We start from the raw sequence: 17,515 nt of genomic DNA on the forward strand, positions 1-17,515 counted from the left end.
GTGAGGCGAGCAACGCGAGTAATGCCGATGATCCTACCCTGATATTCCCCGATATGTAGGGTTAGTGTCCGTCCGGGCATCCATCAGTACCACGCTCATTGTCACACCCACACCCCTCCCTACCGCCATGCCCGCGTCTGCGCGCGCGAGGAGATTGTAGAAAGGACTGGCCGAAGGAGGTGGTGGGGTTGGCGCGTCCCGGCTTCCAACATCTCACGCCGCACGCCGTCCCGAGGGTCGAACTTACTGGAAAAGTTACTACCGGTAGGTAACAGTAACGTCACTATACCTTGTGAGCTATCGGCTTGTCGGGCACCCCTCGAGCCGTCAGTCAACCTATTCAGGATGTGTAGCCAGTCACTGATCACAACCCACGTTGATTCGCTAGTCGGGGCTGTTCGGTACTGGTACTTAAAGTATACCTAGACTTACACACACGCATGCGCCTACATGCACGTGGATGGCTGTTGCAAAGCAACTCTTTACTAGTATGTGTCATAGGAATGAATTTACTAAAGTCCCAAGGATTTACTTCGAGGGGCTTAAGTAGACGCGCTTCCGGAACTCCGCACGGTTCATTGTGGTTCTAAAACGTTCCAATAGCACCAATATCCAACAGGTAACAGTCGGACCCAATTGAGTTTTCAACGTCCTCTTTTCATCATGGACTTGCCGTTTTTGCTACTCTTGCTGCTCTTGCTACTGGAAGTGGGGGCGATGGTAGCGAGGTCGGGGGCGGTGGTAGGTACCGGAGTCGTTAGCACGGGAGCGTCGGTAGGGGCCGGAGTCGCGAGCACGGGAGCGTCGGTAGGGGCCGGAGTCGCGAGTACGGGAGCGTCGGTAGGTGGCGCCACGGTAGGGACGGTCGAAGGCATGCCCGAAGGATTGGTCGTTGGCACAGGAACCGGGAGAGGAGCAGATGTATTCTTGCTACTGGAGGATTTGGATGACTTCGACGACTTGGAGGACTTCAGACGACGACTAGGATCGATTTCCAGGGCGTCCAGATTGTCGCTGTTTGGCACTGCTTTGGCAGCCACGGAGAGATTCAAGGCGAGGACCGCCAGGGTTCCGAAAGAAAGAGAACTCTTCATTCTGTGCTAGTCAACGTGAAGCTCCGGGAATGTATCGACTTTTGTGGTTTGTGAGGAAGGCAAAGCCGATCCTTTGCCGGGCGCCAACGACTTCGATCGCTTATACGTTTCTTTTACCGTTAGACTGTGCGGTGAACTCCCCTTCTTAAATATTACTACCAATCCATTTTTCCATCTATTTACGATGTAAAAGCAAGATACTGGTGTAGGCTTACTTAAGACGGTGAACGAAGTTCCCTATGGCAGCTCCAGTGTCCCGTTTATTATATTTACGCATCAAACCGATTTGCTGTTTGGTAATTAACAAAGGATTGGAAGAATTAGACGGTGACTACTGTATCTAATTTGTACTTACAAATAATTGCGAATTATACCGTTCTGTTGAGATTTGTCTAATTACCAAGTGCTATTCTGTTATTTTATCAGTTCCATATCTTTCACTTCGCTTACTGTTCTACTATAAGTCCTTGAATTGTGACTTATGAAAGAATCGTTTTCTTCGGCATCTTAGGGCTCCTACTATGGAGATTGGACAGGCCCGGCGATAACGATTTGCGTGCGGAAATCGCTCCTAACGCCATACCGGCTGCTTGACCTTTTTTGTCTGAAGCCCCGCGTGCGACCATATTCCTATTTCGATACTGCATCGATTTTCTGGAGCTTATTTACTTTTACAACAGGTCAGTCGCCTGTCACTTCCGATGAATGCGAAAGCTGGAAAGCTTTCAGAACAAGGAGAGGGGGCGGGGGCCGCGTATCGATCCAAACGGACTCCTCGTAAGCACCGCTGCTAGTGCCGTTCCTGCTCTCTCCTGAGAAGACGACGACATTGCTATCTAGAACGAGGACAACGTTGGCAGCGATAATACACCAAAGGGCATTTCGAACAATCTTGCGTACGCGCGATGCGCAAAATTCGAGTATGCTCTACCCTCGACTGCGAGTGCGAGTAGCCCGCATGTTTTCGGATTTCCTTCGAGTTCTCCTGTAGGTCAAAAGCGAAACTTCCCCTTAGACGTTTGTTTCAGTCGGTACACGTATAGAACCGCAAGTAGCTTCCGATCACTTACAGACTGCCGAGAAGGGGCCTAGGAGGCCTTGTAAGACGCTTGACTTTACCTTGTTCCGGAGTGCGTCGGGTTTCGCTGGGGTAAAGCCAAGATGCCCGTTGCACCCCCAGCCGCTCTCAACCGGGCGCTTTGTCGAACACAAGAATGTTGGGCCCGCTATGACGCCTTGCTGTCAGGTGCTCTCTGTTTGGTCGGTACTCTCCTTGTTTGTGTATATTTCCCCAAACAAGCTGGCGTCAATGACGGCAATGCTTTGAACCAATCCATAATTTCCAAGTTTTCCGTGTACATCGGCTTCCTATGCTGATCTCAAACGCCGTGATGGAACTCTGCACCGGCACAGGTACGGGCTGTAGTTTGCACGTACCACGGTTTTTTGCGCACGCCCGCTGCGGACAAGTCTACGTAACGGATCGAACCCACCGGATGGATACATACCATCTGAATGTACTGCAGAGTGTGGCTATTCTAGTGGCGGCCTTGACGCAAATGGCAGCCTTTGTCTATGTGTTGTACTGGCGTTTGGTATACGCGTACCGTTCTTTTCGGTGATGTTTCTGGTTTCCGGTGCCTCGACCCTTTATGTGCGGGGGTGGTGTTGGGTGCGTTGGTCGCGATCGTTCCAAGAAGCCCACGACCAGACCGCCAACGGTCTCTACTTTCTCCCCTGCGCGGCTTGGATGTTCGCGTCCCTCAACCAGTTCAAAAACTTGCAGGGTACCTCGGCGGAATCGCAGCCGCAGGATTTCAGTATTAGCCACATGTACCTTGGTGGCTTTGCTGTACGTCCTTGCCGATTGGAAACGCCTCGGCGAAGACACGAATATACCAATGGACCCTTCCCCATTGGTGCATGAAGACTGGAGCCGTGAAACCGATCCCGAGGTGCGGCATATCTACGTGAAACCGTCGTGGACCAATACCGAAGGCTACCGATCGCTTAGTGCATTTACGGCGAACGGCGAAAGTTCCGATCGCAATTTGGAGCTCCCCATGAGGTAAAGCTCGGTGCGACGATAAGAGGGCAGCAATGGAGGCAAAGGCAATGGAAGAGACATTGCTTCCGTTCTTTGCTAGTACATCATTCTACTCACCTTAAGAGGCAATTCAAGCCATTTTGTCCATTTTCGGTGTAGGCCACACATCACCAGAGAATACAAGCAAATCAGGTTTGCATCACTAGCGCAAGGCCATCACTTCGTTTCGGAAACTATGTTGGCATGATGATGCTTTTCTTTCGAAGGCTTCAAAAGTGTGCTGTTCCTGTAGAAAGGAAATGCTTTGCCTTTAAAGTACTTATGATCGCTCTATAATAATAATAATAATATCGTCAACCTCATTTGTCGCTGTTTAAAGCTTGCTGCGCTAGACCGTACAGGGAGTGGTGCCAAATGTCGAAGGACCAAAGTGTATCCAACGCCGTGCTTTCGGAATGTTTGTGCGCCGCCATGCATTTGATCGGTTGACCATTCAAGGGACGAGCCAACCCAGCATATCCCAACGCACGTCCGAGGTCTAGCTTTAAATCATCCGTATCTGTAAAGATCAACAAATGCTGATAAAACTCAAAGGTGTATTGTTGGTCAGTTCGAAAACAGGGCAGCGCGTTGCGAGATGCCGCAATTTTGTTGAAAATTTTCTTCCGGTGCTTCATACGAGCGCTGACCGTGGACGATTCTCCCAGCTCAATTTGGCCCTCAACCGTCTGCAGAATGCTTGTTGTGACGTCCGTTGGTGGTTCGACAACATCGCATTCCATATCGGTCGATCCGGCATACACGTGGTAGTTGACGAGCTTTTCTAGTTTCGGATCGGTTCTTTCCTTCATCTCTTCCATTGTCCATTCGGCGGATCCCGCCGCATCACTGTCAGTCATCTCTGTTTCCGGACGGATGTAGTCTTCGACGAGAACGGTGTGCGCCGTAGCGACCAAGGGTGTAATGAAACGCGGTTCATTGCCGTCCAACGTCACTTCCAGCTGGGGGGCGAGTGTGGATATAAATTTGATGGCGGCATTGACTACGAGGCGACCCGGCAGCTTGCCGGCCGGCCGTTCGAAGGCTTGCCCCGTCACGCACTGGCTCATCGGCAAGGCGGTTTTAAATTTTCCCTTGATTATCGCTTGGAACTTGCGTTTCTTACCATCAAAGTAAGACTCTTGTTGATAACTGGACTTATCGAGAAGAGCAGAAACGTCTTTGATGCGCATCAACAAGGTGCCAACGAAATGTTTCGTTTCGAAATCAATGACCAACGACTTGCCCGGCTCTTCCGCTCCAGTATTAATCGGCAGGATGCAGCCGGCGCAAAAACCGGAAAAGTTCTGGTACGTCTTGGAATCAGCGTATCGGATCCCCCGAATTTGCGTGTGGGAACCTGGTGTGGGTCGTAACATTACGGGGGCCTGCGGCCAAGAAGATGGAGGGGACGGCAAACGGGAGAAGGAATATTCGCACGGGTACGCATGTGGAGCGTGAATAGGCAAGTTCTTAGGAATCTCGAGCTTGGGTAGATCGAAGGAACCGTCGAGATCCAACGAACGCAACTGAGTAACAAAATCCTGCAACTGTATTTCGACCCGGGAAATCCGCTCCGAGTCTTCGTGGTTGGAATCGGACATGGGGATCTCGTCGTGCGCCTCTTGTCCGGACTCGGACATGGCTTCACGGAATAGTGTGGTCGATCCGTGATGGCGAGAGAGATTACAATATGCTTTAGAAAGGCGTTGCACCGCCTTGTGGAATATAAAGTGGCGGAATCATTCTTTTCGACACGAACATGTACAGTCTTTTTCTGTCCTGCATTTTGGAAAAATGCCTGAGCAGAAAGGGCAGTTAGACGGTCGGATTTCGATGCGAGAGCCCTCTACCTTATCATGAGAGGCAGGATCTACTTGGAAGAAAAACAAGAGGGTTAGGGTTATATCTTTGGGTTTTCGTGAGTCCCCAGTTTCGTCTAATTTGTCTATTTCTCGCGTTACCCACCGTTAGATTAGTTTGGGAGCCAGGCAGAAAAGCTCGAGAGGCTTTGGCTTGATCGGTGTACCGTTGATTGCAAGTCACTTCTCCATGGCTCCCTCCCGAGACCAAAAGTCCAACGCCGGTGCGACTGCGTCGACCAGAAAGGTGTCGGGATCTGGACCCGCCAAAGTACTCGACAAGGTTATCGCTGCATGTCGAGAATTGCCAGACGATGGCAAAGGCAATTCACGTCAAGCTATCGCAAAATACCTACTAAAGCATTTCGAGTACAGTAACCCGGTCGCGCTCAAGAAGGCTTTGAAAAAAGGCGTAAAAGGGGGGATTTTGCATCAAACGGGGCAATCCTTTCGGGTTGCAGGCGACCCGGTCAAGCAAGCCCAACCGGAAGACACGGTCCAAATCAAAGACATTCCGACCGGAGAAGAAGTGAAGGAAACCCAAGCCGCAACAGGCGATGCAATCACGGTTTCATACGTCGGCAAGCTAGGCAACGGCTACGAATTCGACCGCTCCAAGTCGTTCACGTTTGTTTTGGGCGCCGGCGAGGTCATCAAAGGTTGGGACCAAGGACTCGAAGGAATGCTTCTAGGGGGACGGCGAACACTAGTTGTGCCCAGTAAATTCGGCTACGGCAAACGAGGATGTGCTCCCGATATTCCGGGTGGGGCAACCTTGCACTTTACCGTCTTTTTGAAGAAAGTGCAAAAGCACAAAGACTGAAAGCTGCGAAGGTCTAGATAAAATCGGAGGTAAGCATAATGACGCGACTAGTGTACACTTTACATAAATGTATCCCACAAGACAAGAATATACCGAGCCATTGCGAAAAATTGAAGGCGGTAGGCCAGATTATATTTGAGCATAGAGAAAACAAATTTCTTTTCATGTTCGCCGCGATTTCTTACTCAGCATGTGATAGACGAATCGGGAACCGGGATTGTCAAAGGATAGAATGGTCTACCAAAATCATACCGCGAGCCATCTCTCGGTAGGTCCCGCTTCTCATGGGCCATTAACGTGACTTCATTCTTATTGTTGAAAAAGTGTTTCACGCGCGCTTCGTATCCATGGCCTCGGCAGATATCAATGGCAGTGTCAATGTCGGACCACGTTATTTGGGAGCCTTGAAATTTGATCGTCACCACCACAAATTGGGCCCAATGATTCCCACACCAACGGGACAAAAGTTGGTGAATACGATCGGGATACGCAATGATGTCCGACACCATCCAAGTATCATCAATAGCCTTGTCCAAGACAGTACTTTCCAATTTAATGTACTCCGGAACGAAAGCAAAGGCATCCCCTTGCACGAACGTTACGCCGTCGTCGTTCATAAGATTCGATGCCAGGACTGTCCGATCCACTGCGGTCACACTGCAGCCGAGCCGTCTTAAAACGGCGGTCCATCCCCCCGGTGAAGCCCCCAAATCCACAACCTGGGAGCCGGGAATAGGAGTATTGCGCCAACACCAAAAAGCTTCCAGGAGCTTGCGGTAAGCCGAACTAGGAATGTCGCGCTCCCCTCCCTCAATGTCCACTTGTGCCATACCGGCAGGCAGGTGCCAGTTTGGCCAGGTGGCTCCGGACGAAAACGTGGAACATCGGGTCAAACTCGCCGTCACTACAGTGGGAGTCAGCAACAAGACTTGCCAAACCCAGCGCTCCGGCTGGTCCTGCCGACCCAAATTGCAAGGCGGTAGAGTATAGTTGGAAGAAGCCAACTTGCGCGCCGCCGCAAATTGGGGCCGAAGCCGGTCGACCAACTTTTCGGAGACTTTCGTACACCGTCGTTGGGACAGCGGCTTTCCTTGTCCCTTGCACATTCCCGGGACGAGAGCGTGTACGGCCAAACTCCCACGTGGTGCAGCTCGCAAGGCAGTGACTGTCCTTATATGCATGTCCTCGGCCAGCAATGCCGTCTCTACTTCTTGGGCTAAATCATTGATGGATTGTCCCGAAACGACGACAGCGTTTGGTAAAGCCTGAAGAGCGTATACCGGATCCCAAAGGCTAGTATCGAGTGCGTGGTTCGGCTCTATCCGCACCACGCCTGGAAACGGGGACGTTAAAGCCAGCCTTTCGTTCTGCGCTATGCGTTGCAGCTCCTCCATCAAAATGTTTTCGTACATGTGTCGACAAGTAAAGTAGGACGGTCTTGGTCGATCTGCGGACGTCAAGGGTGGAGGTGGAGGTAGGACATCGCCGGTTTTTCTACTTGAGTCGTCTGGTACTAGTCGTCCACGTGGCAGCCGGTTCGACTGTGAGCCAACGTTATCCTGTGGGCGATAGCGGTCGCGACCCCGCCGAGGCTGGGAGCCGTTGTTGTTGTTGTTGTCTCGCTTGGCCGTTCGGTGCTGAAAAGCCAGTCCATACAGTGTGACAGCCCAAATGGCGGATATTCCCGCAGTCGCAACCATTCAACAACACGCTCTGCTTGTGAGCCGCAACCCTGCGCTCTTGGATATCCAAAGCTTTACTAATTGTAGGAAAGGGAAGTATCATTCACAGATAAACTTCCCTGCTCTACATAAGAAATTCTGGAAGTGCTCAGAATCGGTCCAAGAGCGTAAAATATCGGTTCGAGCCAGGCGAGAAGCAATGTTTGCTGGTAAAAGTAATTGCGAGGGACTGGATCCATTGAGATTCTGGTCGCATGACAGACAGGAGCCTGTTCGAATAAAACAAATTGTCTTTTGACAGGTATGTTAGGGTCGGTGTACCTTTTGCAGGCATCGAAGTCTGTGCAAACTCTTCTCCAATCACGTCGCTTACGGTCAACAACCATGTCACCCATCACCCATCTCGCCAAGTCAACGAGAAGATACAGTTTCCTGAGCACATGTATTGGTGTCGGTGAAACACCGCGGGTTTCTAATGCTTCTCTCTTTCGCCTCTACAGATCAAGATTCCTTCGAGAGACTACAATAGACAAGAAGGTAATTGTAACATGTGTCTCACTCCAAAAGTTGCGGGAATAAATGACAGTCCTCGCCGTCTAGAGAATAGGATTCTCTGGCTAGCTGGTAGAGGGTAGTTGCTTTTCCTCGCGCTTAGAGTACGGCTGAACTCCAACAGGAATGTTCATATCAGGTATGGCGAGAACGCGACTAGAGAAGGCTCATTGCGCCTGTGGAAGTCACGAACATGTCTAACTGTAAAAAAATTACGTACAGAAGACTTGATTAAAATTGACAGTGAATGTATGTGTCTGGGACAATACGTATGAAAATAGTAATAGTTGGGAGGAGTAGAAAGTCTACCTCAGAGATAAAATGCACGTTGGAAGTCGCGCGTCCGAATCTCTTTTGACCCAACAACCCCACGGGAGCAGGAATGTCCCGGCCCAATGCCATTTCTATACTACTCTGTCATGTGTGTGCGATATTGCAGCCTTTCCTTTCCGTTCATTGACTTCATTTTTCGGAAAGTCGGGCCGATGTGACCGTGAGTGCTAACACCAATAAGAAAATACTGGTAGGATTTTTTGTTATTCACAGTCAATATCTCGAGTGACGTCATCGGATACCAGCGACGAGCAACTACAGGAGGATAACGGCCGGGAAATACGAAAGATACTGACTGTCAGCGTCCTTCGGGATCTCCCAGTCAAGAGAAAATTCACAAAATGGGATGGGCAAGGGTGAAACCTGCATTATTTCTAGAAAAGATTCTAAATATTTTTGTCGACCTTGAAACACTATGTATGTAAAAAAAATTGAATGAGAAATCCATATCTTACGGTAAACCATGATGATTGTATCTAGTGGAGTTTTAAATCAATGAAATTTTCATTCTCGGCAAGTAAAGGAGGAACAGAAACAAAAAGCACTACTGGTACGAGTTATTTTGGTAGCTTCGGGTGTGGGCACGCAGGGAAGGGTGTCGGCCGGACGACATCATTCAATCAGTGTGATCTAGGAACCCCTACTTAAGAACCATTTCCCGCTCAAATAGAATACTTATAAGCCATATATATCTTTTCCCAAATAGTGTAGTTTCACCCGTGCTCATCCGATTTTGAGAAATTTCTTACATTTGGTCTCAAGTATACTTATGCTGAACTATAAATATATGTAAAACGTCACCATCCATGTCAAATGTAAATATAAATTTTACATTAAGTATCGGTAATAGATTTTGTACCAGCGGAGTTGACAGGAAACAGTGCTTTGATATTGGAATTTTGGCTGGTTAAAGTTTCATTCGTACCATCAAATTCATCAATTCACATAGGCGAAGCAGAAAGGTGGTGAATGTGCAACGACAAGTGCGATAGTTCCATTGGAACATTGACTTATCCTTTGGCCAGCACGAACGATTTTTTTACGATGTTTAATTGGATGCAGGACTTGGTAGGCTTTCTTGTGGACCGACCAACCTTTTCTCTATCATAGTGGATGCCTGATTGCGTCGCTTGGGAATCAATCAATTCCGTGTTGGATGCAAAAATACCTTTGGCATGAAAGCGACCCCCTTGTCCAGGCTACAGGAGACCTTGTTGGGACACACGACGAGGTACCTGAAATAAAACCAGGATGGGCTCTTTGGTCTTTGGCAGTCCAGAGGGAAGGACCACTGAATTGAAAAGACAACTCCATTGGGACGAGTCGTCCACGGATATTTATTCCGCCGCGTTTCCTCCTGAGGCAAGTAAGTCTCATCCTAAATCAAGTGAACATTCAAAAAAGGATGGCTGGGACCTCGAGAATCTGGCACCAAATATCATCTTTCGGATTCGCTTGTTTCGGTTGGTAGTGGTGTCCACCTTGCTCATAGCAGGTGTGATATGCTCGACTCTCACATATAACTTTCTCCGTCAGGAGGAGCAAGACAACTTCGCCAATACCGTAAGTAAACGAAATGAAATATATGCTTCTTACGAGCACGCCGTCCGTCGTTTTTCATCAGATCTTCGTTTCCTCTGCAGTACTTCTCCTTTTGCGATCATATGCAAGACACTACTCGTTTTCGTGTTCAGAACACTATCCAGGCTTCTCGTGGCCTGTCGGAAACCTTGACTGCCTATGCAAAGTCTTCCAAATCGACCTTTCCGTTTGTGACTATGCCTATGTTTGAGGTCGCTGGTAAAAATGCCAGACATCTATCGGGTATCGATGTTTTTGGCTTTCTACCGTTTGTCGATGAAGATCAGAAAAATTCTTGGGAAGTATATGCTCTCGAAAAATCCAGTTGGCTAGACGAGAGTAGAGTAAGTCAGCCTCTAGTGCTTTAGCCGGCCGGAATAAATGAGTTGCGGAGCTCATATGCATTGTTTATTTGTTGTGATTAGGATCTTTACAACAACGAAAGTGGGAATGAAACTTCCGGATTCACAGAAGCTCCATTCCCTCTGACAATAACCCAATTTACATCCGACTTCGGAACATTGAAACCGGCTGTGCTCGGGCAAAAGGTGAGACTTGTATTCAACTTCTGTGCAGATTTTTTTCAATCTTTACTGATTTTTGCTCCTTTGAGTGTAGCTTTACACTCCAGTCCATCAAGTTACTCCGCCGCCTTTGTCGAATAGTTTGCAGAATTTAGATTTTATCACCCTTCCGTCCTTTGCTCGATCGCTCGAAGCTATTACAGCTTTAAAAGGTAAGCAGGTGAAAAATAATGGTCTAAACCGCCGAAGCATCTTTGTACTGATAATTGACAATACTTCTTTTTTTTCAGATGTAGTTTTCTCTGATTACGAAGATGTGGACCTTCTTGCTAGGATGGCATACCCTCCGGACGCTCAAGACACACTTGCTGGAGGCAGAGGGAGTGTTGACTACGATGCAAGTCCTCGTGTATATATGCATACTCCAGTTTACTCACAGCTTAGTACAGATCACGAAGAGATCGTTGGAGTATTGAGTGCGCCATTTGCTTTCGATCTCTACCTCCAGGATCTACTTCCCAAAGACATAAAAGGAATACACGTTATTCTCGAAAGCAGTTGTAACAAGTGGGCTACCTTTGAGCTGATTGGGGAACGAGCAGTCTACTTAGGGCTTGGAGACAGGCATGACCCTCAGTACGATCACATGGAGGTTGCTGTAGAGTTCACCGGCTACGGAGGTATAAAAACTGAGAATATTCCTGGGCAATGTGTGTATACTTTGCGCTTCTATCCTACTCGATACTTCGAGATCACCTTTGATCGAAACACCAAGATTATCGCTCCTGCTGTCGCGGCAGCCACATTCTTTTGGCTGACCCTGGTTTTCTTTCTGTATGATCGGTATGTCCAACAACGCACCGTCAAGGCTATTGACACTGCGGCTCGGTCAGGGGCTGCAGTAGCTTCGCGATACCCGTCTAGGATTCTTACCCGCCTTTTCGAAGAAGCCAGCGATCGAAAGGGCTGTCATGCTTCTCAAAGTACCAGTTTAAATCACAAACCCACTCTAGACTGGACCGATGGCTGCAGCATTGACCACCCTTGTACTTTACCTTTCAAAACAAAGCCAATCGCAGAATTCTTCCCCACCTCTACAGTAATGTTTGCGGATATTGTTGGTTTCACCGTATGGAGCTCAGGCAGGAAACCAGAGGATGTTTTTACGGTATTGGAGACTCTGTATCACGCGTTTGATAAGATATCCAAGAATCGTGGGGTATTGAAGGTTGAAACTGTGGGGGACTGTTATGTTGCTGTGAGCGGCTTGACTAACCAGCAAGAAAATCACGCGGTGATTATGAGTCGCCTCGCGCGTGAGTGCATGCATACAGCTCACGCTCTGACGAAGCAATTGTCTTCAACCCTGGGGTCCGACACTGCCGAACTTTCGCTACGGATTGGTATACACAGCGGACCGGTGACGGCGGGTGTCCTGCGCTGTGAGCGGTCTCCTTTCCAACTCTTCGGTGATACCATTAATGTGGCATCAAGAATGGAACGAAGTGGTCGAAGCGGAAGAATTCAGATATCGGAAGAAACTGCTGACAAATTGACTCAAGCCGGAAAGACCGACTGGATCATTCCGAGGGAAGACGCACTCTTGATCGATGGCAAGGGCGAGCTCAAAACTTATTGGCTTTTCCTTGGAAATGATGATCAACAATGGTGCGGCAGCTCTTCGAATTTGACAAGATCGGTCTCGTACACCACGCGAGATGAAGATACTGGTGACAGTGTCTATGATGACCTCTTTGGTACCAGTGTTGGAGGCGCTTCTGAGTCCTTGAGCAAAGTCGGTAGCCTGACCAGCGATAAGATGACCCGTCTCATCAGTTGGAATGTCGACGTTCTTACGCTTTTGTTAAAAGAAATAGCGGCTAGCCGTCGTCCAGATCCCGAGCCTGGAAGAAGCACTGCAAGCAGCCGTCCGCCCCTTCCGGTTCGGACACAAACTAAAGCTAGTCCAGCGGCGGCTGTCCCCGGTCGTGTTCTGGATGAAGTGAAGGAGATTCTTTCCTTTCCGCTCTCTGATGCCGCGAGTTCTGAGAAAAAGTTTAAGGAAGGAGACGTAGAGCTTGAGGAAACCGTTCTCTCGCAGTTGCGCGTCTACGTTACCAACATTGCTGCCATGTACCGCAACCATCACTTTCACAATTTTGCGCACGCCTCGCATGTTGTCTTGTGCATGACCAAGATGCTTTCGAACATCGTAGCGCCCGGTGATGCGGTGAATGGAGCAAAACATCCTCAGCAAATCTCGCAGCACGATCATACGTTTGGTATCACATCCGATCCTCTGACGCGGTTTGCTTGCGTTTTCTCGGCACTCATCCACGATGTGGACCACTGCGGTGTACCGAATACGCAGTTGGTCCAAGAGAAGGCCCGTATCGCTTCTTTTTACCGGAATAAGTCTGTCGCGGAACAAAACTCTGTTGATTTGGCCTGGGAATTGATGCTGGACGAGAATTTTGCCGAGTTGCGGGCGGCGATTTGTATGACTCGTGGGGAGCAGACCCGCTTCCGTCAATTGGTAGTAAACGCCGTTATGGCAACCGACGTGATGGACCCAGATTTTAAGCTACTCCGCAACGCCCGTTGGGAACGCGCTTTTTGGGAAAGCCGAGCGGATGCCACCAGTCGGGAGACGATAAATCGCAAGGCCACGCTGGTTCTCGAGTACTTGATGCAGGCGGCGGATGTGGCGCACACCATGCAGCATTGGCACGTGTATCGCCAATGGAGCGAGCGCTTCTTTCAGGAATGCTACACGGCTTTCCAGGATGGCCGTGCGGAACACAACCCTGCCGAAATTTGGTACTATGGCGAGTTGGATTTTTTTGACTTTTACATCATTCCGTTGGCCAAAAAGCTAAAGGTTTGCGGAGTGTTTGGTGGTTCTGGAGGCGAATACTTGAACTACGCGCTGAAGAACCGGAAGAATTGGGAGAGGACCGGTCGGGAAGTGGTCCAGGAAATGGTGAGGTTGGCTTCTGCTTGAAGCAAGCCATGACTTCACATTGACTCCAGGAGGACGCGGAGAATAAAAATGCATTTTACGTATTAAAAGTTAGTATCTTGATAAATCGATCGAAGACAGTTCAACCTTTTATAGATAGAGCTGTATTCGCAAGCTTGTTTTGTTGTCACATATGTAGGGCACCGCATTTTGTTTCACCAAATGTTGGCGGAAATCAGTTGCACCAATCATTCTATACGTGTCAAGATATAAGTGAATATGCTTGATATACCTTAAATGTGACGAGGTCAAACGACGTGGTTTGGGGATAGCGCTCCGTGGTTCAATTCCATGGCACGTTAATTTTGACATGGTAACGTCCGGGAGTTCGATACCCGATTTGAAAAAGTCTTGATTTGCCGACACCTGACCTGGGGTGGATAAAGAAGAAAGGGGTAGGGGTCATCTCCTAAGTGGGGAGGATGGCTCAGGGGCAAAGTAACTTGTCGACACCTTACTCGGGTGGATAAAGAAAGGAGGGGCAGGGGTCATCTCCAGCGTGTGGGGAGGATGGCTCAAGGGCAAAGGAATATCAAGCAGGGAGGATGTCAAGATATAAGTGAATATGCTTGATATACCTTAAATGTGACGAGGTCAAACGACGTGATTTGGGGATAGCGCTCCGTGGTTCAATTCCATGGCACGTTAATTTTGACATATACGGAGAGCCTTGGTGAATTGGATTTTGCATGTTCTCGCTGTCAGAAAGTATCTTCCGCTACAGTCTTGTTACCAATTGGTTAGGGTTCAAAACCCTGGCATTTGGGATTTGCCCTTGAGAATCTGACAGTGAATCTCACTGTAACCCTGCGCTGACATTATAAAAGTTGGAATCGAACTGGATTCAAAGGTCAAAATCTTTTTCCTCGGAAACAAGTCTAGTCTTTTTGTCGTGTCACGTGCTTGCTGTTGTCATGCCGCAGTTCCTTGCGGTTGTGAGTGGATTCTTACTAGGCTCTGCTTTAACGTACGCATGGTTGAGCCGACAGGATCGTTCCTCATCGAAGACACTACCAGAGGATGAGCCATCGTCCACGTCAAGGTCAATCGCGACACCATCGCGTCAAGCTGGGCCGACGGCGCATCTCCGCACGGACGGCCTCTTGACAGATTTGGTACGCGAATTGTGGAGTTACATTAACGTGGCAGGTTGCGACACTATCCGTTCCACAGTGGAACCCATGTTCGTTACGTTGCCGGGTCCGTTGAAGACTCTGCGTTTCACCAAAATCGATCTGGGATCGGTACCGATTCGGATGGACAATTTGGTCGTTCACGAAGTCCACAACGATTCCGTCACTGTGGCAATGGACGTGGCCTGGGATGGGAATTGTGATATGCAGCTCAAGGCGGATTACATTGGTTCATTTGGTGTTAAGGCAATCAAGCTCAAAGGACGCCTGTCGTTACTTCTCAAGCCTTGTGTAAACGCTTTGCCACCGTTCTCAGCCATTCAGTACGCCTTCGTTACACCACCACAAGTTGAGATTGACTTTACCGGTCTCGCGCAAGTCGCGGATTTTGCGGTCCTCGACAAGAGAATTCGAGCCATTATTCAAGATTCGTTCGCCTGTGTCACATTACCGTCCCGCATGATGTACAAAACGGATCCGGCCTGTGATTACTTACGTACGTACCAACCTCCCTTGGGGGTGGCGCGAATTACCGTCGTCCGCGGTCGCGGCTTTCATGTCGAAAAGAGATCCTTGCGAGCGCACGACGTGCCCGACGTCTTTTGCCAGGTTTCAATCAACGCCTCCCAACCTTTCACAACCCGTACCGTCAAGGATAGCCTGGAGCCGGTATGGGAGGAGAGCTGTGATTTCATCGTCATGGATTTGGATCAGCATGTGATACTGAACGCCTGGGATGAAGACAACGGGGCACTCGACGCCAATGACGACCTCGGAACAGCGAAAGTGTCCGTTGGGGACCTTTTACTGGCCGGCAAGACGAAGGAGGTGGAACTCTTGGAGGGTAATCTAAAGCGTACGGGCGCTTTTGTCACACTGCACTGCGAACTATTACCGTGGACATCAGGGGAGTCGTTTGAGGGCCTCCCTAAGGCCCCGACCGAATCGACAAACACTGCCAATTCGTTGGCAGGCTTGATGACCGTAGTCGTGGTCAAGGCGAGCAATTTACCATTGGCGAAAAAAGAAGATGCGGCATCGTTCGTCAAGGTCAAGTATGGGGCAGCCTTTGAGTTTTTGACCAGCGTGGTTTTGCCTTGTCCAGGGCTGGACGCATTGAATCCAGTTTTTGACGAGGTCACCTTCATTCCGCTCCCCCAGGCTTTAGTGGATGATAAGAACGACGTAGTTCTTGAACTCTGGAATGGGCAAGCTATCCTGGGCAGTGTCAATATCACGCATCAGTCTTTATTGAACATGGATGACCATGTACGGACAGAAAACCTTCTCGTCGGTGACAAGGGTGCAAAACTTTTCTTTCGGGTCTCCTTACAGGGAGTTGCGGAAGCTCCCATTGGAATACCGACGGTGTCTGCTATTGAACCGATGGGAAAAGACGATTCTGAGGACCCCGGCACGGCAGCTGCACTTGTTGGCGGTACTTTGGGCAAAGTAAGTGTGACGGCAGTCCGAGGATGGGGCTTTGTGGTGGAAAAGCGTCGGTTTAAAAAGAACGACGTTCCCGACGTATACTGCAATATACAGTTTGGCTCGAGTCCTACAGTGTGGCGGACGAAAACGGTGCGCAATTCTACGACACCCACTTGGAACGAATCCTCCACGTATCCGCTGTCCGATCACAGCCAAATTTTGCATTTGAACGTGTTCGACGAAGACGGCGGTGCCCGGGATACGGACGATGCGTTGGGATCGGCCCGGGTAGCTGTCGGTAAGATTTTACTGGCGGGCGGTAGTATGGATGTGGAGCTGCTCCGTACAGGCAAGCCTACCGGATGTTACATCCAAGTCCGTTGTGCTCTATTGGACTGAAAACAACATTCACCATCCATAAGTGAACAGTAGTGACTACATCACGTATGCTATCAAGTATCTTATATTTTGCATGCTTTCAATTTCACGACTTTGGTCTTCTACTATATGCTTTGTTTGATGTATGTGTAGCCCAGACAAAGCACAGATTCTTCCAACGTTGTATCGGACGCATCTTTATCAATAAAGGGCAATTTCGGCAAATTTTCTACGCTAGGGGGATGCTGACGGTCACGACGTTCTCGGACATGGCCGGGGGTTGCCCGGACTCGGTCGGCGCCTTGACGACATCTTCCCGGATTTCTACTTTGTGGTTGTCTTCATTGTCAGGATCGACGCCGCAGTCGTGCACTTTGAATTCTCGCTTGAGGGTCAAGCCGCTGGAGGTTTCCTTTTCGCTCAAGGTGCGTAACAAAAGGTTGCCGTGCGAATCACCCGATTCCGCCGCGGGTGGACAGTTAAGCTGGGTTTTGCCATCATCCACCAGGAGCTTGTCAAAGCCGTGCACTTCGGCAATGACTTTGTACAGGTTCTCTTCGAGAAACTTGACGACCTCGTCAAAGTCGCTCCAATCCATTTCGTGGTCAATGTTGACGAGCTCCATCAAAGAAGAGCTGAGATTTTTTTGGACCGTCATGGTGCTGCTTCCTGTGTGTAGTGGAATTAATTTAATCTTTTGGGTGCTGACAGTGAACGAAAAGTAGAAAGATCCCGCAAGTAAGGTTACTGTTAGTTGAAGACGAGTGGGACAGGGCGTTCCCTACGATGCGTTGCTTGCGAAGGGTGTCACGGGATGCGTGTCATATCTGGGTGCGAAGTGAGGCACTCCTCCGACAGTCACATCGAGTCCGCGCGTCGAAGCCTAGACCGCCGAAGCGGCTGCTTTTTGGCACGCTTTTCCTACACTCCTCTCGAGTTCGTGTTCGGACCGCTTGGAAGAGGCACTTACGTTCGGGTCGTTGCGAGATATCTTTACCAGAGTTATCTTAAATG

The 17,515-nt window shown here is 49.3% G+C and overlaps 8 protein-coding genes across 8 annotated transcripts; 3 read left to right on the forward strand and 5 right to left on the reverse strand.

Annotated features, from left to right (window-relative positions):
- Positions 1-490: 490 nt before the first annotated feature.
- Positions 491-1,136, reverse strand: PHATRDRAFT_50494 (predicted protein). The gene has a single exon (XM_002185411.1). It carries the CDS (start codon positions 1,092-1,094, stop codon positions 645-647), a length of 450 nt encoding a protein of 149 aa, XP_002185447.1. The 5' UTR covers positions 1,095-1,136; the 3' UTR covers positions 491-644.
- Positions 1,137-1,775: 639 nt separating this feature from the next.
- Positions 1,776-3,222, reverse strand: PHATRDRAFT_41458 (predicted protein; the record flags this gene model as incomplete). The annotated part of the gene is made up of 5 exons (XM_002185412.1): positions 1,776-1,930; positions 2,165-2,291; positions 2,532-2,565; positions 2,702-3,060; positions 3,118-3,222. 5 exons carry the CDS (start codon positions 3,220-3,222, stop codon positions 1,776-1,778), a joined length of 780 nt encoding a protein of 259 aa, XP_002185448.1.
- A 278-nt stretch (positions 3,223-3,500) lies between these two features.
- On the reverse strand, positions 3,501-4,889 carry PHATRDRAFT_50495 (predicted protein; the record flags this gene model as incomplete). The annotated part of the gene is made up of 1 exon (XM_002185413.1): positions 3,501-4,889. The coding sequence occupies exon 1, from the start codon at positions 4,821-4,823 to the stop codon at positions 3,501-3,503; it is 1,323 nt and encodes a 440-aa protein (XP_002185449.1). The 5' UTR covers positions 4,824-4,889.
- Positions 4,890-5,595: 706 nt separating this feature from the next.
- PHATRDRAFT_16960 (predicted protein) lies at positions 5,596-5,865 on the forward strand (the record flags this gene model as incomplete). Its single annotated transcript, XM_002185364.1, has 1 exon — positions 5,596-5,865. A coding segment is annotated over one exon (270 nt), but the record flags the coding sequence as incomplete, so codon positions are not given.
- A 185-nt stretch (positions 5,866-6,050) lies between these two features.
- PHATRDRAFT_50496 (predicted protein) lies at positions 6,051-7,664 on the reverse strand (the record flags this gene model as incomplete). Its single annotated transcript, XM_002185414.1, has 1 exon — positions 6,051-7,664. Exon 1 carries the CDS (start codon positions 7,563-7,565, stop codon positions 6,051-6,053), a length of 1,515 nt encoding a protein of 504 aa, XP_002185450.1. The 5' UTR covers positions 7,566-7,664.
- Positions 7,665-9,683: 2,019 nt separating this feature from the next.
- PHATRDRAFT_50497 (predicted protein) lies at positions 9,684-13,541 on the forward strand (the record flags this gene model as incomplete). Its single annotated transcript, XM_002185365.1, has 5 exons — positions 9,684-9,995; positions 10,127-10,357; positions 10,439-10,561; positions 10,632-10,749; positions 10,828-13,541. 5 exons carry the CDS (start codon positions 9,684-9,686, stop codon positions 13,539-13,541), a joined length of 3,498 nt encoding a protein of 1,165 aa, XP_002185401.1.
- An 870-nt stretch (positions 13,542-14,411) lies between these two features.
- Positions 14,412-16,602, forward strand: PHATRDRAFT_50498 (predicted protein). Its single transcript, XM_002185366.1, has one exon. It carries the CDS (start codon positions 14,474-14,476, stop codon positions 16,520-16,522), a length of 2,049 nt encoding a protein of 682 aa, XP_002185402.1. The 5' UTR covers positions 14,412-14,473; the 3' UTR covers positions 16,523-16,602.
- PHATRDRAFT_50499 (predicted protein) lies at positions 16,557-17,514 on the reverse strand. The gene is made up of 2 exons (XM_002185415.1): positions 17,472-17,514; positions 16,557-17,205 (listed from the first exon to the last, which is right to left on the reverse strand). Exon 2 carries the CDS (start codon positions 17,157-17,159, stop codon positions 16,731-16,733), a length of 429 nt encoding a protein of 142 aa, XP_002185451.1. The 5' UTR covers positions 17,160-17,205; positions 17,472-17,514; the 3' UTR covers positions 16,557-16,730.
- Between the last annotated feature and the right edge of the window lies 1 nt (position 17,515).

The sequence above is a fragment of the Phaeodactylum tricornutum genome, chromosome 30 (genome assembly GCF_000150955.2).
Source record: "Phaeodactylum tricornutum CCAP 1055/1 chromosome 30, whole genome shotgun sequence".
Lineage (NCBI taxonomy): Eukaryota > Bacillariophyta > Bacillariophyceae > Surirellales > Neidiaceae > Phaeodactylum > Phaeodactylum tricornutum.